Raw genomic sequence first — 22776 nt, 5'->3', positions numbered from 1 at the left:
TGTACTATGATGAATTCTGAAACCTGACTGAAACTCTTCAAATAGACCATTCCTCTGCAGATGATCAGTTAGCTGTTTTACAACTACCCTTTCAAGAATTTTTGAGAGAAAAGGAAGGTTGGAGATTGGCCTATAATTAGCTAAGATAGCTGGGTCAAGTGATGGCTTTTTAAGTAATGGTTTAATTACTGCCACCTTAAAAGCCTGTGGTACATAGCCAACTAACAAAGATAGATTGATCATATTTAAGATCGAAGCATTAAATAATGGTAGGGCTTCCTTGAGCAGCCTGGTAGGAATGGGGTCTAATAAACATGTTGATGGTTTGGATGAAGTAACTAATGAAAATAACTCAGACAGAACAATCGGAGAGAAAGAGTCTAACCAAATACCGGCATCACTGAAAGCAGCCAAAGATAACGATACGTCTTTGGGATGGTTATGAGTAATTTTTTCTCTAATAGTTAAAATTTTGTTAGCAAAGAAAGTCATGAAGTCATTACTAGTTAAAGTTAATGGAATACTCAGCTCAATAGAGCTCTGACTCTTTGTCAGCCTGGCTACAGTGCTGAAAAGAAACCTGGGGTTGTTTTTATTTTCTTCAATTAGTGATGAGTAGAAAGATGTCCTAGCTTTACGGAGGGCTTTTTTATAGAGCAACAGACTCTTTTTCCAGGCTAAGTGAAGATCTTCTAAATTAGTGAGACGCCATTTCCTCTCCAACTTACGGGTTATCTGCTTTAAGCTACGAGTTTGTGAGTTATACCAAGGAGTCAGGCACTTCTGATTTAAAGCTCTCTTTTTCAGAGGAGCTACAGCATCCAAAGTTGTCTTCAATGAGGATGTAAAACTATTGACGAGATACTCTATCTCACTTACAGAGTTTAGGTAGCTACTGTGCACTGTGTTGTTATATGGCATTAGAGAACATAAAGAAGGAATCATATCCTTAAACCTAGTTATAGTGCTTTCTGAAAGACTTCTAGTGTAATGAAACTTATTCCCCACTGCTGGGTAGTCCATCAGAGTAAATGTAAATGTTATTAAGAAATGATCAGACAGAAGGGAGTTTTCAGGGAATACTGTTAAGTCTCCTATTTCCATACCATGAGTCAGAACACGATGTAAGATATGATTAAAGTGGTGGGTGGACTCATTTACATTTTGAGCAAAGCCAATAGAGTCTAATAATAGATTAAATGCAGTGTTGAGGCTGTCATTCTCAGCATCTGTGTGGATGTTAAAATCGCCCACTATAATTATCTTATCTGAGCTAAGCACTAAGTCAGACAAAAGGTCTGAAAATTCAGAGAAACTCACAGTAACGACCAGGTGGACGATAGATAATAACAAATAAAACTGGTTTTTGGGACTTCCAATTTGGATGGACAAGACTAAGAGTCAACCTTTCAAATGAATTAAAGCTCTGTCTGGGTTTTTGATTAATTAATAAGCTGGAATGGAAGATTGCTGCTAATCCTCCGCCCCGGCCCGTGCTACGAGCATTCTGACAGTTAGTGTGACTCGGGGGTGTTGACTCATTTAAACTAACATATTCATCCTGCTGTAACCAGGTTTCTGTAAGGCAGAATAAATCAATATGTTGATCAATTATTATATCATTTACTAACAGGGACTTAGAAGAGAGAGACCTAATGTTTAATAGACCACATTTAACTGTTTTAGTCTGTGGTGCAGTTGAAGGTGCTATATTATTTTTTCTTTTTGAATTTTTATGCTTAAATAGATTTTTGCTGGTTATTGGTGGTCTGGGAGCAGACACCGTCTCTACGGGGATGGGGTAATGAGGGGATGGCAGGGGGAGAGAAGCTGCAGAGAGGTGTGTAAGATTACAACTCTGCTTCCTGGTCCCAACCCTGGATAGTCACGGTTTGGAGGATTTAAGAAAATTGACCAGATTTCTAGAAATGAGAGCTGCTCCATCCAAAGTGGGATGGATGCCGTCTCTCCTAACAAGACCAGGTTTTCCCCAGAAGCTTTGCCAATTATCTATGAAGCCCACCTCCTTTTTTGGACACCACTCAGACAGCCAGCAATTCAAGGAGAACATGCAGCTCAACATGTCACTCCCGGTCCGATTGGGGAGGGGCCCAGAGAAAACTACAGAGTCCGACATTGTTTTTGCAAAGTTACACACCGATTCAATGTTAATTTTAGTGACCTCCGATTGGCGTAACCGGGTGTCATTACTGCCGACGTGAATTACAATCTTACCAAATTTACGCTTAGCCTTAGCCAGCAGTTTCAAATTTCCTTCAATGTCGCCTGCTCTGGCCCCCGGAAGACAATTGACTATGGTTGCTGGTGTCGCTAACTTCACATTTCTCAAACAGAGTCGCCAATAACCAGAGTTTGATCCTCGGCGGGTGTGTCGTCGAGTGGGGAAAAACGGTTAGAAATGTGAACGGGTTGGCGGTGTACACGGGGCTTCTGTTTAGAACTACGCTTCCTCCTCACAGTCACCCAGTCGGCCTGCTTTCCCGGCTGCTCGGGATCTGCCAGAGGGGAACTAACCGGGGGCCTGTAAGCGACCTTGGTGTCCGCCACCGACGTAACAGGGCCCTGGCTAGCTGTAGAATTTTCCGACGGTGCGGAGGCCGAGTTCTCCAATTCGCCCAGCCTGGCCTCCAAAAGCTACGAATAAGCTACACTTATACAAGTACCGTTACGCTAAAGGAGGGCCGAGGAATACTAAACATTTCACACCCAGAGCAGAAAAGTGCGGGGAGAGACAGGAGAAGCCGCCATGCTAAATCGGCTAAGAGCTAGTATCTGCGCTAAGCTAGCGGATTCCTAAAAACACGCAAAGTGCATAATGTGTAAATAATTTAGAGGTGATTCAGCAGAAGGAGTGCTTTAAGTTAAGGCACGTGAAGATTACACTGGGAAACAAATCGTATCTAGATAACTAGATCAATCGAACTGCGCAGATAAACAGCTAAACAAGATACAGAAAAAACACCGCTGTGCTCCGAACAGAAGTGATACAATACCGCAGTGAGAGCCAACCACCAGTGCTAACACATTGACTTGCACTCTGAAAGTCCAGGTGCATTGATGGTTCTCAGACTGTAACGTGTCATGTCTCCATTCAGGAATCTCCCTCACCCACCTCCTCCCTCAAAGTCTACAGCCTGTTGACTCCGCGCGCGCACACACAGACACACACACCGACACCACCGGCCACTGTTTTAATCAGCCGTCTTATCCAAACGGCAGGACGGATTGCTCTTCAGCCTCCACGTATTTCCTGCCTTAAGACGAGAGCGAAACAGAGTGAGCAAGGCTGCAGCACAATGATGTCAGATTTCTGAGGTCGTTTTATGCGTTGTGGATAAAATAAATAATTCATGGTAATCGCGAATATGAAAAATAATCGCGATTGGTGAATATTGTAATAATCGTGACTGCCCTACTTGCAACCTGTAAACAGTGTGCAGGGGAGCCACCACTGATTCCTCTTCTTTTTTTGTCAGTCTTCTGAGCACTGCAAAAGACATAACAAGTGGTGGTCCCCTCTGAGCTACTACAATCAACATGTTGCCTCCAATGAAGGGGCCCACTCCCACGTTGGTATGAAGGGATCATTCTAAACCTATGAAAACACGAACGCTCCCCTCTAGCTGCCACCTTATCGTGGTGGGGGAGTTTGTGTACCCGGATGATCCTAGCAGCTATGTTGTTGGGGGCTTTGTGCTCCCTGTAGGGTCTCCCAAGGCAAACAGGTCCTAGGTGCTGGGTCAGACTAAGGGCAGTTCAGAACCTCCATGACCAGTAAAAGATCAAGGACCGTGACATCGCCCGGTATGGCGGAGCCGGGGTCCCACCCTGGAGCCAGGCCTGGTGGTTGGGCCTTAGCCCATGGGGCCCGGCCGGGCTCAGCCCGAAAGAGTGACGTGGGGCCGCCCTCCTGTGGGTTCACCACCTGCAGAGGGGGCCATGGGGTGTCAGGTGCAGAGAGGATTTGGGTGGCGGTCGAGGACGGGTGGCCCGGCGGCCCGGTCCATGCTCACAGCCCCTGGCTGTTGGGACGTGGAATGTCACCTCGCTAGGGGGGGAAGGAGCCTGAGCTTGTGCGGGAGGTTGAGAGATACCGACTAGAGATAGTCGGGCTCAGCTCCACACACAGCTTGGCTCTGGTACCCAAACTCCTGGAGAGGGGCTGGACGCTTCATTTTTCTGGCGGTCGCCCACGGGGAGAGGCGGAGAGCTGGGGTCGCATTGCTTATTGCTCCCCAGCTCAGTCGTCAAGTTTTGGAGTTCACTCCGGTGAACGAGAGGGTCGCGTCCCTACACCTTCGGGTCGGGGACAGGTCTCTCACCGTTGTCTCGGCCTACGGGCCGAGCAGCAGTGCAGAGTACCCGACCTTCCTGGAGTCCCTGGGAAGGGTACTAGATAGCGCTCCGACTGGGACTCCATTGTTCTCCTGGGGGATTTTAACGCCCACGTGGGCGGCGACAGTGAGACCTGGAGGGGGGTGATCGGGAAGCACGGCCTTCCCGATCTGAACCCGAGTGGTGTTCAGTTGTTGGACTTCTGTGCTAGTCACAGTTTGTCCATCACGAACACCATGTTCGAGCACAAGGGTGTCCATAAGTGCACGTGGCACCAGGACACCCTGAGCCGGAGGTCGATGATCGACTTTACAGTCGTATCATCTGACCTTTGGCCACATGTCTCGGACACTCGAGTGAAGAGAGGGGCAGAGCTGTCGACTGATCACCACTTGGTGGTGAGTTGGATCCGCTGGGAGGGTAGGAAGCCGGTAAAGACCTGGCAGGCCCAAACGTATTGTGAGGGTCTGCTGGGAACGACTGGCGGAACCCTCTGTCACTGAGGTCTTCAACTACCACCTCCGGGAGAGCTTCTCCCAGGTTGGAGACATGGAGTCCGAGTGGACCATGTTCTCCACCTCCATTGTCAATGCGGCTTGCTCGTAGCTGTTGTCACAAGGACTCTTGGTGCCTGTCGCGGCGGCAATCCCCGAACCCGTGGTGGACACCGGAAGTAAGGGTGCCATCAAGCTGAAGAAGGAGTCCTACTTTCTTTGTTGGTAGTGGGACCCCGAGGCAGCTGACCAGGTACCGACAGGCCAAGCGTGCCGCATGCCCGTGCGGTCGCAGAGGGCAAAAACTCGGGTCTGGGAGGAGTTCGTGGAGGGCTATGGAGGAGGACTATCGGTCGGCCTCGAAGAGATCTGGCAAACCGTCCGACGCTTGGGAGGCGGAATCACTCTCCACCAGCACTGTTTGACGGTGCGGGTGGGGAGCTATTGACCGGACTGGGGATGTTGTCGGACGGTGGAAGGAGTACTTCGAGGATCTCCTCAATCCCATCGTCACGTCTTCCGAAGAGGAAGCAGAGACTGGGGACTCGGAGGCGGACTCATCCATTACCCAGGCCGAAGTCACCGAGGTGGTTAGAAAGCTCCTCGGTGGAAAGGCTCCTGGGGTGGATGAAATCCGTCCTGAGTACCTTAAGTCTCTGGATGTTGTGGGGCTGTCTTGGCTTACACGCCTCTGCAACATCGCGTGGCGATCGGGGACAGTGCCTCTGGATTGGCAGACCGGGGTGGTGGTTCCTCTGTTTAAGAAGGGGGACCGGAAGGTGTGTTCCAACTATAGGGGGATCACACTCCTCAGCCTCCCCGGTAAGGTCTATTCCAGAGTACTGGAGAGCAGAATTCGACCGATGGTTGAACCTCGCATTCAGGAGGAGCAGCGTGGTTTTCGTCCTGGTCGCGGCACACTGGACCAGCTCTACATGCTCCATCGGGTGCTCGAGGGTTCATGGGAGTTTGCCCAACCAGTCCACATGTGTTTTGTGGATCTGGAGAAGGCATTCGACTGTGTCCCTAGGCGCACCCTGTGGGGAGTGCTCCGGGAGTATGGGGTCCGGGGTCCTTTGCTAAGGGCTAACCGGTCCCTGTACAACCGCAGCAGGAGCTTGGTTCGCATTGCCGGTAGTAAGTCAAACCTGTTTCCAGTGCACGTTGGCCTCTGCCAGGGCTGCCCTTTGTCACCGGTTCTGTTCATTATTTTTATGGACAGAATTTCTAGGCGCAGCCAGGGTGTAGAGGGAGTCTGGTTTGGGAACCACAGAATCTCGTCTCTGCTGTTTGCGGACGATGTGGTTCTGTTGGCTTCGTCAAATCAGGACCTTCAGCATGCACTGGGGCGGTTTGCAGCCGAGTGTGAAGCGTCCGAGATGAAAATCAGCACCTCCAAATCCGAGGCCATGGTTCTCAACCGGAAAAAGGTGCTTTGCCCTCTTCAGGTCGGTGGAGTGTCCTTGCCTCAAGTGGAGGAGTATCTCGGGGTCTTGTTCATGAGTGAGGGACGGATGGAGCGTGAGATCGACAGACGGATCGGTGCAGCATCTGCAGTGATGCGGTCGCTGTATCGGACCGTCGTGGTGAAGAGAGAGTAGGGGGGCAAAGCTCTCGATTTACCGATCGATCTACGTTCCGATCCTCACCTATGGTCATGAGATTTGGCTCATGACCGAAAGAACGAGATCGCGAGTACAAGCGGCCGAGATGAGTTTCCTCCGCAGGGTGGCTGGGCGCTCCCTTAGAGATAGGGTGAGGAGCTCGGTCACTTGGGATGAGCTCGGAGTCGAGCCGCTGCTCCTCCAAGTCTAAAGGAGTCAGTTGAGGTGGCTCGGGCATCTTTTCCGGATGCCCCCTGGACGCCTCGCTGGAGAGGTGTTCCGGGCATGTCCCACTGGGAGGAGGCCCCGGGGAAGACCCAGGACACGCTGGAGGGACTACATCTCTTGGTTGGCTTGGGAACACCTTGGGGTTCCCCCGGAGGAGCTGGAGGAGGTGTGTGTGGATCGGGAGGTCTGGGCGGCTTTGCTTGAGCTGCTGCCCCCGCGACCCGACTCCGGATAAAGCGGAAGAAAATGGATGGATGGATGGAAAAACACATAAATTTGTTGTTGCAGGTAATTATACCCCAGTGAACAGATGGTGATGAATGCTATATTCCATTTGTTAAAAAAAAAAAAAAAAAAAAACACACACACACACACACACACACACACCTAAATCCTACACAATGTAGCTTTAACACACAAATTTTTCAATAAAATGGAATATATGCAGGAGGGGAAGCTTGATTTTGAAGGTTTTTCACCAAGTTGTATGTGAATTTAAGTTTGCAACTGCAATTTTTGCATTCTGTAGTATGTTTGTACTACAATATTATAAGAAAATATGCAACACAAAACAGTATATTTGTGATGACACAATCACACAGACTACAATATTTAAAAGTACTTGACCCTTGTCAAAGAGCTGAAAAGCAAATAAATTAAGTCTACTTCTCTAGATTCAACTGTACTATTTATGGTTATTTATATATTCACTTATTTAGTCATTATTGATGACACTGGTGTTTATATACAAAGTATACAATTTAGAAAACATAAGATTAACTAAATCAAAAATTCATTCAATTAAGGCATGGATTATAAAAAAATACATGTAAATAATTTGTTTTTGCATAAATATAGTCCTGTGACAGACTACCATTCTGTCCAGGGTGTACCTTGCCTCATGCCCTATGACTGCTGGGTTACACTACAGCCACCCCCCCGGCTCCCCCTTAATTGCAGTAAGCGGTTATAGAAGATGGATGGATGGATGTATAAATATAGTCATGTGTCTATGTGTGGGAGCAATTAGACTGACTGATCGCATCCATTGATCTTTTGTCTTTGGTTCTCGATGTTTTAGTGTAAGGTACATTCGTTGTCACTAAATAAGCCACATCAGTAAAACTTTTGTGATCCTGATCTGCTCTCTTGTCTCTTGATTTTCCTTTTTTCCTCCTTGCCATACTGACTTGAGCCGCCTCTATGTTGCCTTGGCAACAGTCTTATAGAAAAAGCTTGTTGGCTAGGCCATGTGAGAGAGGCACTTTTTCAGAGGAGATGGGGGGGTTTCACGTATTTATTGATTCGCATGTTCGCATGTTCTCCTTGAATTGCTGGCTGTCTGAGTGGTGTCCAAAAAATGAGGTGGGCTTCATAGATAATTGGCAAAGCTTCTGGGGAAAACCTGGTCTTGTTAGGAGAGACGGCATCCATCCCACTTTGGATGGAGCAGCTCTCATTTCTAGAAATCTGGCCAATTTTCTTAAATCCGCCAAACCATGACTATCCAGGGTTGGGACCAGGAAGCAGAGTTGTAGTCTTACACACCTCTCTGCAGCTTCTCTCCCCCTGCCATCCCCTCATTACCCCATCCCCGTAGAGACGGTGCCTGCTCCCAGACCACCAATAACCAGTAAAAATCTATTTAAGCATAAAAATTCAAAAAGAAAAAATAATATAGCACCTTCAACTGCACCACAGACTAAAACAGTTAAATGTGGTCTATTAAACATTAGGTCTCTCTCTTCTAAGTCCCTGTTAGTAAATGATATAATAATTGATCAACATATTGATTTATTCTGCCTTACAGAAACCTGCTTACAGCAGAATGAATATGTTAGTTTAAATGAGTCAACACCCCCGAGTCACACTAACTGCCAGAATGCTGGTAGCACGGGCTGAGGCGGAGGATTAGCAGCAATCTTCCATTCCAGCTTATTAATTAATCCAAAACCCAGACAGAGCTTTAATTCATTTGAAAGCTTGACTCTTAGTCTTGTCCATCCAAATTGGAAGTCCCAAAAACCAGTTTTATTAGTTATTATCTATCGTCCACCTGGTTGTTACTGTGAGTTTCTCTGTGAATTTTCAGACTTTTTGTCTGACTTAGTGCTTAGCTCAGATAAGATAATTATAGTGGGCGATTTTAACATCCACACAGATGCTGAGAATGACAGCCTCAACACTGCATTTAATCTATTATTAGACTCAACTGGCTTTGCTCAAAATGTAAATGAGTCCACCCACCACTTTAATCATGTCTTAGCTCTTGTTCTGACTTATGGTATGGAAATTGAAGACTTAACAGTATTCCCTGAAAACTCCCTTCTGTCTGATCATTTCTTAATAACATTTACATTTACTCTGATGGACTACCCAGCAGTGGGGAATAAGTTTCATTACCTAGAAGTCTTTCAGAAAGCACTGTAACTAGGTTTAAGGATATGATTCCTTCTTTATGTTCTCTAATGCCATATACCACACAGTGCAGAGTAGCTACCTAAACTCTGTAAGTGAGATAGAGTATCTCGTCAATAGTTTTACATCCTCATTGAAGACAACTTTGGATGCTGTAGCTCCTCTGAAAAAGAGAGCTTTAAATCAGAAGTGCCTGACTCTGTGGTATAACTCACAAACTCGCAGCTTAAAGCAGATAACCCGTAAGTTGGAGAGGAAATGGCGTCTCACTAATTTAGAAGATCTTCACTTAGCCTGGAAAAAGAGTCTGTTGCTCTATAAAAAAGCCCTCCGTAAAGCTAGGACATCTTACTACTCATCACTAATTGAAGAAAATAAGAACAACCCCAGGTTTCTTTTCAGCACTGTAGCCAGGCTGACAAAGAGTCAGAGCTCTATTGAGCCGAGTATTCCTTTAACTTTAACTAGTAATGACTTCATGACTTTCTTTGCTAATAAAATTTTAACTATTAGAGAAAAATTACTCATAACCATACCAAAGACGTATCGTTATCTTTGGCTGCTTTCAGTGATGCCAGTATTTGGTTAGACTCTTTCTCTCAGATTGTTCTGTCTGAGTTACTTTCATTAGTCACTTCCTCCAAACCATCAACATGTCTATTAGATCCCATTCCTACCAGGCTGCTCAAGGAAGCCCTACCATTAATTAATGCTTCGATCTTAAATATGATCAATCTATCTTTATTAGTTGGTTATGTACCACAGGCTTTTAAGGTGGCAGTAATTAAACCATTACTTAAAAAGCCATCACTTGACCCAGCTATCTTAGCTAATTATAGGCCAATCTCCAACCTTCCTTTTCTCTCAGATATTCTTGAAAGGGTAGTTGTAAAACAGCTAACTGAACATCTGCAGAGGAATGGTCTATTTGAAGAGTTTTAGTCAGGGTTTAGAATTCATCATAGTACATAAACAGCATTAGTGAAGGTTACAAATGATCTTCTTATGGCCTCAGACAGTGGACTCATCTCTGTGCTTCTTCTGTTAGACCTCAGTGCTGCTTTTGATACTGTTGACCATAAAATTTTATTACAGAGATTAGAGCATGCCATAGGTATTAAAGGCACTGCGCTGCGGTGGTTTGAATCATATTTATCTAATAGATTACAATTTGTTCATGTAAATAGGGAATCTTCTTCACAGACTAAAGTTAATTATGGAGTTCCACAAGGTTCTGTGCTAGGACCAATTTTATTCACTTTATACATGTTTCCCTTAGGCAGTATTATTAGACGGCATTGCTTAAATTTTCATTGTTACGCAGATGATACCCAGCTTTATCTATCCATGAAGCCAGAGGACACACACCAATTAGCTAAACTGCAGGATTGTCTTACAGACATAAAGACATGGATGACCTCTAATTCCTGCTTTTAAACTCAGATAAAACTGAAGTTATTGTACTTGGCCCCACAAATCTTAGAAACATGGTGTCTAACCAGATCCTTACTCTGGATGGCATTACCCTGACCTCTACTAATACTGTGAGAAATCTTGGAGTCATTTTTGATCAGGATATGTCATTCAAAGCGCATATTAAACAATATGTAGGACTGCTTTTTTGCATTTACGCAATATCTCTAAAATCAGAAAGGTCTTGTCTCAGAGTGATGCTGAAAAACTAATTCATGCATTTATTTCCTCTAGGCTGGACTATTGTAATTCATTATTATCAGGTTGTCCTAAAAGTTCCCTAAAAAGCCTTCAGTTAATTCAAAATGCTGCAGCTAGAGTACTGACGGGGACTAGAAGGAGAGAGCATCTCTCACCCATATTGGCCTCTCTTCATTGGCTTCCTGTTAATTCTAGAATAGAATTTAAAATTCTTCTTCTTACTTATAAGGTTTTGAATACTCAGGTCCCATCTTATCTTAGGGACCTCGTAGTACCATATCACCCCAATAGAGCGCTTCGCTCTCAGACTGCAGGCTTACTTGTAGTTCCTAGGGTTTGTAAGAGTAGAATGGGAGGCAGAGCCTTCAGCTTTCAGGCTCCTCTCCTGTGGAACCAGCTCCCAATTCAGATCAGGGAGACAGACACCCTCTCTACTTTTAAGATTAGGCTTAAAACTTTCCTTTTGCTAAAGCTTATAGTTAGGGCTGGATCAGGTGACCCTGAACCATCCCTTAGTTATGCTGCTATAGACGTAGACTGCTGGGGGGTTCCCATGATGCACTGTGTTCTTTCTCTTTTGCTCTGTATGCACCACTCTGCATTTAATCATTAGTGATCGATCTCTGCTCCCCTCCACAGCATGTCTTTTTCCTGGTTCTCCTCCCTCAGCCCCAACCAGTCCCAGCAGAAGACTGCCCCTCCCTGAGCCTGGTTCTGCTGGAGGTTTCTTCCTGTTAAAAGGGAGTTTTTCCTTCCCACTTGTAGCCAAGTGCTTGCTCACAGGGGGTCGTTTTGACCGTTGGGGTTTACATAATTATTGTATGGCCTTGCCTTACAATATAAAGCGCCTTGGGGCAACTGTTTGTTGTGATTTGGCGCTATATAAAAAAATTGATTGATTGATTGATTGATTGATTGATGTGATACAAAACAACAAAAGAGTGTGCGGTCTGGCGTGGTGGTGATACGGTGCGCTCCAGCAGCGCTAACGGTCCGGAGCCAGAAGCCGTTCGGACCCAAGGACCCCGCCGACACCCCCCAGGTGGCCGCAACAAACCGAGTCTGTGAAAGAAGGAACCATTATGTGAGTCCACACTCTACACACAGAGAGACCACTCAAAGGTGTACATAAACAGCAAACACTTCCTGGCTTAATTACTAATCAGCTTCCCAACCTGCAGGCATGGAACATCCAGTTCACAAAAACTCCACTGCAGTGGAAGCCGATACCATGACTAACGTACAGCTCAATATAATAAGGTGTGAGGGACACCACATTTACTGACTGTATAAACGGTAGTCACAAAATCTAACGTACCTCAGGAAGTGTGCTGACGAGCGTGAGACCTCACCCCCTCCCTCTTTCACAGACCGTGCATCAAACCCTGGACGTTCTCTGCATCCACTGATGATGAGATGGCTCCCGAGACGACGATCTCACCCGTCTGGTCACAAGGTCGAGTCTCTGGCAATAACCACTGTATACTCCAGTCTTAAATGCCACCATGTTCCAATCCATATAGATGCACCACAGCTGAGAGTCCTGACGAGCCGCAGGTGACCAGGGTGAGGTCCTGATAACCTCAGCTACACAGCCACTCAGTCCCAAATGCAAGCCACCTGGAAGGAAAACCAAAAGACAGAAACAAAAAGGCAGCCAGGACCCCCAGCCATACAACAGTACCCCACCCTCACGGGAAGCCTCCCGGCGACCACACAAACCTGGCCCAGGAGAAAACACCCCCCTCCAGGGACCATGGCTGGAAACCGCATCTGCATTCGTCTTCCAACAGAATGGTTGATGTCCCTCTCCTCTGGCTGCCTCCTTGCCTTTGTTTCAGTCAGTCATTTAGACAGGTGTGGCCAGGAGTTCTTAAAACCTGTGCGGTCAGTCTTTATCCAACCATGTTCGGTCTTTAGTCATAAAACAAAAAAGACAAACACAAACAACCAAAACACACCCCCCCTCCCCAGGGGACCATCCCATCAAACCCCGGGAAGAGGAGAAAGAAAAAACCCCAAACTTAAGCTTACAAATAAAAGTGCTAAAACACACCACCCCCCCCCCCCCCCAAACGACATGTAGGGACCAACACCCCCCAGAGGACTTCCCGCCAGCTCCAGGAGTAATAACCACGGCCTAGGGTCCCTCTGGGATCCAAAGTCACCCACGGGACTCCCAGGCGCCTCCCAGAGGACCATCGTCAACCCCAGGAGACGCCTCCCCTCATGACCAACGGACCCAGCCCCGGCCGTCTATGGCTAGATAGACCCACAGCCCTTTCCCCCCCAGAGGACACCACAGTCAAACCCTGAGGGCGGAAACTGGGGGGAAAAACAAGAAGAGAGAAAAAAAAAAAAACATACAAACAAAACACCCCCAACCCCACCCCCTTGGCGCAGTGGAAACTGGAAGCAACGTCCAGTGTCACCAACCGTGGACTATACCCCAGAAGCCAACCGGGAGGAGTGGAACAGCGGTTATGGCAAACAGCACAAACGGCGCCACTCCTCCGACTTCTACACCAGCCACTAGCTGCGGGTATATCCCACTGCCCAACCTCAGCCACGCCGATGGCAGACGGCCAAGGCGTGCTGAAGCCGGAGGTGGAACAGGGAATCAAAACCCCCCCCCCCAGGTGCAGAGGTTACCCGGGAAACGCCCAGTATAACCAAACTGCACCACTCCAGCAACGCCGATACTACGGCTCACCCGGCTGGAGCCAGAGGAGAAGAGAGGGAAGAAAAAGAAAATACCCCAACCCCCCCCCCCCCCCTCCCGGGTGCAGAGGCTACCTGGGAAATGCCCAGCACAACCAAACTGCACCCCTCCAGCAACGCCGACACTACGGCTCACCCGGCTGGAGTCAGAGGAGAAGAGAGGGCATAACAAAAACAAACAAAAAAAAAGAAAAAAAAACCCAAGTACCACCCCATCACCCCCCAGGGGACCGTCCCATCAAACCCTGGGGAGGTGAAACAAAAACAAATAAAAAGAAAGACTAACAGACCAACATACAGTTGTTTGGGTCCTTTTTTTTTTTTTTTTTTCCTTCTTAGACAGGCTGCAGGGTCACAACCCCAGACACAAACAGTGGAAAAAAAAAAAATCCCACACAAAAACCAACTCAAAAAACACCCACACGAAATGAACTAACACAAAACAATCAGTGACATATACGTTAAGCTCAAACAATCGAACACACCTGTTCTAACTTAAGAGCTTAACGGTAATGTGACTAAGTCACCAAAAGAGGGAGCCAAAGTGCTAAAAATGAAAAAAAACCCTTTGGTGACAGAAAACAACGAGCTGCATCTCCGTGCGCAGCTGTGTGCAACACACAACCAAAATGTGCTCAACTAAATAACGCCGGAGCTGATACAACAGACGCAGTAGTTATCTTTATCCGGGGAAACGGGGCTACAACTGTAACACAGGAAGCTCAGCGACCCGTGCCACAGAGCTCCGCCGAGCGCGTGCACCCATTACAGACACACTCTTGCAGCTCCCGTTTAAACCTCTTATCCGGTCGGAGCGTGACGCGAAGCCGTCGCCAGTCACACTCCACCACGACCCACGGATAAGGCACAACACAGGAACATGGCTGCAAGAGAGCACAAATCAGTATTCAGCAATGGGTCTCAAACACGCACCATCCGGGCAGAGAGCACCCGCAACTGATCCGGATAACTACTGAACGTCTGCTGCCGCCTTCCCAGCGCGTTACCGTCTCTGCTACCGCTGGGTCCATGATGTTTGGCCAGAGACTACTGTTATGTGTCGGACGCAGCTCGGAGAACCGACCAGCGTTTGAAGGACCCAGTATGAAATAAGCAGAGCACGGTACAAAGGCTAACTGAATTTAATACATAACAGTGATGTGATACAAAACAACAAAAAGAGTGTGCGGTCTGGCGTGGTGGTGATACGGTGCGCTCCCAGCAGCGCTAACGGTCCGGAGCCAGAAGCCGTTCGGACCCAAGGACCCCGCCGACACCCCCCAGGTGGCCGCAACGAACCGAGTCTGTGAAAGAAGGAACCATTATGTGAGTCCACACTCTACACACAGAGAGACCACTCAAAGGTGTACATAAACAGCAAACACTTCCTGGCTTAATTACTAATCAGCTTCCCAACCTGCAGGCATGGAACATCCAGTTCACAAACTCCACTGCAGTGGAAGCCAATACATGACTAACATACCAGCTCAATATAATAAGGTGTGAGGGACACCACATTTAGTGACTGTATAAACGTTGTCACAAAATATACGTACCTCAGGAAGTGTGCTGACGAGCGTGAGACCTCACCCCCTCCTCTTTCACAGACCGTGCATCAAACCCTGGACGTTCTCTGCATCCACTGATGATGAGATGGCTCCCGAGACGACGATCTCACCCGTCTGGTCACAAGGTCGAGTCTCTGGCAAATACACACTGTATACTCCAGTCTTAAATGCCACCATGTTCCAATCCATATAGATGCACCACAGCTGTGAGTCCTGACGAGCCGCAGGTGATCAGGGTGAGGTCCTGATAACCTCAGCTACACAGCCACTCAGTCCCAAATGCAAGCCACCTGGAAGGAAAACCAAAAGACAGAAACAAAAAGGCAGCCAGGCCCCCCCAGCCATACAACAGGTGGGCTTGATCTGAGACCATCAAAGCTTACTGCAGGTATGCTAACATGATGCAGATGTGAATTTTGAAATGGAAAAAAAAAAAAAAAAAAAAAAAAAAACAGATGTTAAAACGTACTCAATGACTCTTGTGGATGAATATCACAAAATTAATCAGATGAAGCAGAGACAGGTAGCAGAGAAGTGGATTAGGGAGGCAACATCTGGTTGTAGCTGGCGATAAACAAGCTAGCTAGCTAGCATGCTTGCAAGTATACAAGAAAGTTCAATGACTTGAGTCAGCGTTTGTTGTTATTTCCATACACAGTGTATGCCTTTTTGTGCCATAAAACAAGTATTTTGAAATAAATATCTTCATAAATTCATGAAAATATCTACATTTTTACCTTTACTAGTTGTTTCAGTAGGAATATGACAGTGGCGTTAATAATGGGTTAAGCAAGAGCAGCTGCTATTGCACACATGCAGTAGGCTTTCAAAAAAAACTCATATGAGTAATGGGGGTCAGTACTACGCCCAAGTAGAGCTTTACATTGGTCCCCTTGGACAGGAGAGCTGTTGTAAAATGCAGCCTCAGTTAATGACATAACCAGCAGGATTGGGGAGAGGCTTCTAAATTATTTTCTGAGACTGTTGTGACAACAATAAAAATGTGTCCCCCTAAATCAGCTCATGTTAAACATTCAAGACTTCCAGAGAACCAAAAAATGACTGCGGTCCACCACAAGGAATTGTTGCAATGAGGTGATGATAAAAGTGGAGGCAGGTGTAGAGTGGGTCCACGAGGACAGTGTGATTTCATGCAGTTTGCTCTCAAAGAGTTCATCTCAGATGCAGCAAGTATGTCAGAGGAGGAAGCTGGTGGAATTCTCAGCAGTAAGGAAGATGTCCATATGGAGCAACTCGCATTCTGACTTCAAGAGAGTAGAATCTGCTTCACAGACGAGGCTGCACCCAACAGCACCAGAGCACAGGGGAAGTGTCTCAGAACACTAGTCAACCAGAAGTTTCCATTTGACACATGTTGGCATACAACACGAGATAGCCTGACATGTACTTGCCCACTGAAAATACTCTGGTTCAGGGTTCCACCCAATTGGTGCAAATATGCGCGCACACATGCACGTCAAAAGAATAGACCCTCAGTTTACCAGTCAATTTAAACTCCTATCCATACCTGTGGTCATGAACTTTGGGTAATAACCGAAAGAACACAGTCACACATACAACAGGAGGAAATAAGAATCCTCCATTGGGTATCTGGGTTTGCACTCAGGGACAGAGTGAGAATCTCAAATATCTGGAAGGGACTTCGTAGTGCTGCTAATTCCATCAATATTGCATCCAGCTGGAAAGAGAGCAAAGATAAGACCCAAGACAAATGCTGGAGGGATTATATGTCCCAACTGTCTTGGGAGCACCTTGGAATCCTCCAGGAAGAGTTGGAGGACTTGGCCAAGGATAGGGAAGTGTGGAATGAGCTGCTTTCTCTACTGCTACTACGACCCGGACACTGATAAGGAGCAGAAAAAGAATGAACGAAATGAGCAAAAAAAGGGAAAACCAAAAGAACTAACTTACATATATAACTTCAATTATAATTTTATAATTCTGACCATAACCATTCTCTTTGATTCATCCAAAGAAAAACAATTTTCTTTAAAATGCTATTGTTTATCCAATAATTGAGTTATTATAGCAGCATATCAGAGTAGCAAAAAGGAGCTACTCTGATAGGGTGGAAAAAAAACAAAATTCTCAGCCAACGATCCTGCGACAGTGTGGAGAGGGCTTCAGGAGACCATCACCCCAACCTGTGGAGAACCCCCAACTGGCTGAGGAGCTGAATGTGTTTTACGCCAGAATTGAAAGAGGCCCTCAACACCCCTCATCCACCCCAACAACAATGGCCTGCCCCCCCTGGACACCTCCTCTTCCCCCTCCCCCACAACCCCACCTGCACTAATGATCTACAAAGAGGAAGTATGCCAGCGGTTTCATAGACAAAACATCAAGAAGACTCCAGGAACTGATGATGATGAACCTGTGCTGATCAGCTGCAACCCATCTTCACCCAGATTTTCAACAGATCTCAGGAGCTGTGTGAGGTCCCCTGCTGCTTAAAACACTCCACTATTATCGTAGTCCCAAAGAAACCCTCCATAACAAAGCTAAATGACTACAGGTCCGTCGCCCTGAAATCTGTAGTCATGAAGTCTTTTGAACAACTGGTGTTGAGCCACCTGAAGGACATCACAGGACCCCTGATGGACCCCTTGGAGTTTGCCTACTAGGCAAACAGGTCAGCTGAGGATGCAGTCAACATGGGACTGCATTACATCCTGCAGTAACTGGACTCTGCAGGGACGTACGTCAGGATCCTCCTCATGGACTTCAGCTCGGCATTCAACAGCACCACACGGACAATCAGCAGTGGTGCCCCTCAGGGGTGTGAGCTCTCCCCACTCCTCTTCTCCCTCTATACAAATGACTGCACCTCAGGGGACCCCTCTGTTAAACTCCTGAAGTTTGTGGACGACACCACCATCATTGGTCTCATCCAGGATGATGAGGCTGCATACAGGAGTTGGAACAGTTGGGCCTCTGGTGTGGTCAGAACAAACTGGAGCTGAACCCGCTCAAGACTGTCGAGATATAGTGGACTTCAGGAAAGACCCACAATCACTCCCCACCCTCCATCCTCAATTACACTGTGTCTACTGTAGACACTTTCCGGTTCCTGGGATCCACCATCTCCCAGGATCTGAAGTGGACCTCCGACATAGACTCCATCAGGAAAAAGGCACAGCAGAGGATGGACTTCCTCATACAGCTCAGGAAGTTCAGCCTGCTCTAGGAACTGCTCATCATCTTTTACACATCCATTATCCAGTCTGTCCTGTGCATCTCCATCTCTGTTTGTTTTCTCTCTGCCTCCAAACAGGACAGGCACAGACTTTAATCAACTGTGATGTCTGCAGAAAAAAAATAAATCAGAGGAGCCAGCCTGCCCTCCATCCGGGACTTATAACGGTCCAGGACCAGGAAGCGAGCTGGTAACATCTCTGCAGACCCCTCACATCTTGGACACACACAGTTTAAACTCCTCCCCTGTGGTCGACGTTACAGAGCTCTGTGTGTCAAAACAACGAGATACAGGAACAGTTTCTTTCCACAGGCCATCACACTGATGAACAACTAAACCTGCCAAAAAAATTCACTAATTCATATACCTCATGTACAACTGCAGTCTGTTTCTCTGTTTCCTTTGAACACATTTTTATTGCACATTTTATTTGCACATTTTTACTGTGAATTATTTAGTGTTTAGTGTATATTTATACATACTTGTACAGAGAAAGTACAGTTCAAACCAGAGTCAAATATCTTGTATTCTTGTAGATACGTGGCAAATAAAGGCCACACTGATTCTGATTCTTCACATAATGTACAGTTGTAATTTTGGCAACATTCCAGAAGAAAAAAAAATCTCACGATCTTGACCTTTGACCAATCTGCTCAAAAGGTTCATCATCTGGAGAGAGTCACTGAAAGTATATTCCTACAAAGTTTGATGAAAATCTGAGTTATATTGTTCAAAGTGACACATATGTTTGCAATACCCTACTACTGGAGCGTAGGGCATTGTAGTGTGTGACTTTACACACATTCACAGGCCTGACCCTGCCTCACATCCTATGACTGCTGAGAGAGGCTCCATCACCCTTGATTGGAATAAGTAGGTATAGAAAATGGATGAATGGATGAAATTGAGATTAAGAGTTTCTTTGAAAAGTAACAGTTAAGCAAAGCTAAAATCTCACTGATTAAATCAGTTAACCCCAGTTGTCCCACCGAATGCTGTTTGGTAAACTCAAAAAACCTTTGCAATGGATCACTGTAAATATAGTATTCTCAGCTTTTTTTTTTCTTAACAGTACCTACTATTGATCAAAAAATTAAATTTGTAGTATGATGTCAGGCAAAGAAAGCTCACTACCTCGTATGGACCTACTCCAAATTACGTATGACTCACCATGCACACTTTGTCATCTTCTTGGAAGCCAGATAAATCCTCTGCCATTCATAGTTCTGTCTCAAAGACAGAATTTGAGCAGGGAGGGGAACTGAGGACACAAACAGAATAACAGTGACCGGCAGGCTTACTCACCTATCTCAAAGCTTCCGTCAATGACGCCTATTAGGTAACTGGGGATGTCAAAGCGCCGCTCCAGCTGAGTTATTGTGCTCTTCATGTAGCTCCCTGACAGAGCCTTTGCAAAATAGGCAAAGGACAAAGCCACCAGAAACATCTGGGAAAAGACACCAAGAAGGGCAAAGAAACGGAGAAAAAAAAATGTGATTGAATAGTCACATAACAGAAAACAACCAACCGCACCCCCGCCCAACAAAATGGTGGGAAAAAAATGGGGTTTGCATTAGCACAGACATGGGGGGGGGGGGGGGGGGGATAATGTGGGCAGTCGGAAGAGTGACAGTCAAACTTGTTCACATAAGAGAAAGTAATTCTTGTTGGATAGATTTTCACAGAGCCAAATATTACAAATTTGCAGTAACGATAACAAATTATGGCACCATCCCTAGTCACGCATTCTATCCATTCTTAATAAAAGTACTATTTTTCTATTTTGACGTGTACATTTTCTGTTTCATATTTTCCCACGTACTGGGCATCATGTTTCTCCCTGCAGTAATTAGCAGTTGTTAAATTTGCATTTGTGATTGATCTGGTGCAACAAAGTTCACCATGAACTAATCAGTTCTTCCTCGTTAACTTTGTGAACTACACAACTTTTCTACATGCATGAGGTGCAGTCACCTCTCAAACAAGAAGCATAATGACAGAACTCCTTCAGACACAACCGGCATACACAGTCAGCAATTAACAAGGATTTTAGTTCATTGAGGAAGTGTTTATGTTCCTTCCAAGAAAACATATTTATTCCTAAATAATATGTTTAAAAAATACCTCAAAACCCTTTGGAATTAACTGTGAGGAATTGCTTTAAAATGGGTGGCACAGGGGCTTTGTGGTTAGCACTGTTGCCGATGTGGGATCACTTCCCACCTGGGACTTTCTGTGTGGAGTTTGCACGTTCTCCGCGTGTTCACGTGGGTGCCCTCCGGGGGCTCCAGCTTTCTCCCACTTTCAATGAGATGCAGTTTAGGTGAATTGGAAATTTTATTTTAAATTGACCTTAGGTGTGCCTGCAAGTGTGCATGGGTTTGTTTGTCTATATGTGGCCCTGTGACAGACTGGCATCCTGTCCAGGATGTACCCCATCTCTCACTCTATGACAGCTGGGATAGGTTCCAGCCCCCGTGACCCTTAACTGGAATAAGCGAATATAGGAAATGAATGAATGACTGATTCAAAATGTAATGATACAAGCAGAGACACTTCCTTATGTGCCGCACAGAATCACAGCACAAACTGGAACAGTCACATGACTTCACCAAAGTAAGGCCACGTTTTTCATCCCATTATAATCTGAAACATAACACAATGCTAAAATACCCTCAGGCATATGAGCATAAAAATAAGAAACAGAATGTGATCTTCTGACCTCTTGAAATAGGTCAAGGTTAGCCATCTTTGAAGTGTCCAAGGCCCGTGTCCCAAGAATGCTCCATATGAATTTGAAGACCCTGGCAGTAATTGAGCAGCACAGTCTCATTTGAGGGCGGGCGCTAAAGGGGTAAAATATGAAGCATATGGCGTATTTTCTCTACTTCCAAGGACAGAAACATGGCACTTTCTCTGAGATTTTGGGCAAACTACATGCAAACAAAGTGAAAATACAAAAAAAAAGTGATGATGCGGCAGAAAGCGGACATGTGTTGCGGTCTGTTTATGACCCGGAGCTCAAACGTGTTGAGGCTGTTTTGCAGGCAAGAGAACGCAGCTTCTATGACCCCTTCCATTTGCCTCTTCTTCCCTTCTACACTGGGAACTGAAAAAAACCTGCATTTTTTGCAACTGCTTCAGTGATCGCAGCCGAAAACAAAACAGTACACCATTTTTCCATGTGAAGTTATTGCACAACGGGAGTGGCTGTCCCCATAAGTGGTCAAATCCTGCGATATCACGTAGGGTCCCAACGAAACTGCACTGCCCTATAGGAATGGATTCATGCTGAGCACAGACGGACGCAAAGTCTTCTCAATATCCGATAGCCATATTTTGGCCATGGAAAAAAATGATACAAGCCTCGACACAAGCTTCATTTGAACATGCCCTCTGCTTGACACAGGAATTCAGTGTCAGATATAACCACGACCAAACACCTGAAAACTATTATCTGGGATAACTCCTTTGAACTTGAATGAAGGAGTTCTACTTTAAGACTACATGTGAACTTTGAAGCATTCACACATTCATCTCCTGCAGACAGAGACAACATCCCCAACTGTTCATGTTACCAATCATGTATCTTATCTTTGCAACAACTTTTTTCAATTCAATCAAAAACAGTCAGACAAATTGCATCTTCTATGCAATCTGTTGAACCACTTCAAGCCAGAACAAGTGATGTTCCAGAGTAACTGACTGCCTTAATCAAAACCTACATTTGTGTCTCTAAATATTCTGTGCTGATCACTAAATTTCAAACACTGGTTTTGAACACTGGCTTTGTGGAACCAGGTTTCTGATAAAACTTGTCAAGTTTTCCAAGAGCACAGAATGATGCATTAAATTCTGGATTAGAGCCGATACAACCCAGCCAGTCTTAGAACCAAAGATTCTTATTAGAAATGAAAGTTTTTCCTGTCTGTTCTGCTATGACGGCTTGTGTTATTATAGTCAGCTTGCACGCCATTGTCTAACTTCACTTTCATGTGCTGAAAAAGCAACAAGTATCTGATCTTAATTTAGGCTTTACTTCCTTTATGTTTGCAAACGGTTTTACGGGTTGTCTGAGGTCAGGGTAGTGCAGTACATCAGTATTTGCCTTGCTAGAAATTTAAATCATGCTGGCTGTTGGCCCTTCCAACATGTCTGTCACAGCATGCACTTTTATCATGAGTTTTGTATTTTTAATGTTGTTTTTTAAGTTTAAAACAGTCTTTACATTTATGCCTAAGTATTAAAACCACTGAATGTATCCTAACTGCAATTACTCACTAAATACAAGTGTGGCTATCGGCAGTGACACTTCAAAAGTGTCACTGCTAAGTCTCACTTGGGAAAGTGTGGTCTAGTGTTTAAGCACTGGGCTTGAGACCAGAGGATCCCCAGTTCAAACCCCTGTCTGGCCAGAAAATCACTAAGGGCCCTTGGGAAACGTCCTTAATCCCCAAGTTTCATGAGCCCCTTGCAGCACCCTGACAACAGTGTGT

The 22776-nt window shown here is 45.8% G+C and overlaps 1 protein-coding gene across 1 annotated transcript in view; it reads right to left on the bottom strand.

Annotated features, from left to right (window-relative positions):
• The window catches only part of slco1c1 (solute carrier organic anion transporter family, member 1C1), a 126743-nt gene that overhangs the window by 61986 nt on the left and 41981 nt on the right, over positions 1–22776 (bottom strand). The window contains exon 4 of the mRNA XM_034169374.1: positions 19586–19727. Coding sequence (XP_034025265.1) covers positions 19586–19727 — 142 coding nt within the window. The remainder of the gene's footprint in view (positions 1–19585; positions 19728–22776) is intronic.

The sequence above is a fragment of the Thalassophryne amazonica genome, chromosome 4, assembly GCF_902500255.1.
Source record: "Thalassophryne amazonica chromosome 4, fThaAma1.1, whole genome shotgun sequence".
NCBI classification, from domain to species: Eukaryota; Metazoa; Chordata; class Actinopteri; order Batrachoidiformes; family Batrachoididae; genus Thalassophryne; species Thalassophryne amazonica.
Note: the sequence above shows the minus strand (reverse complement) of the source record. Positions and strands in the feature narration are given on the sequence as shown.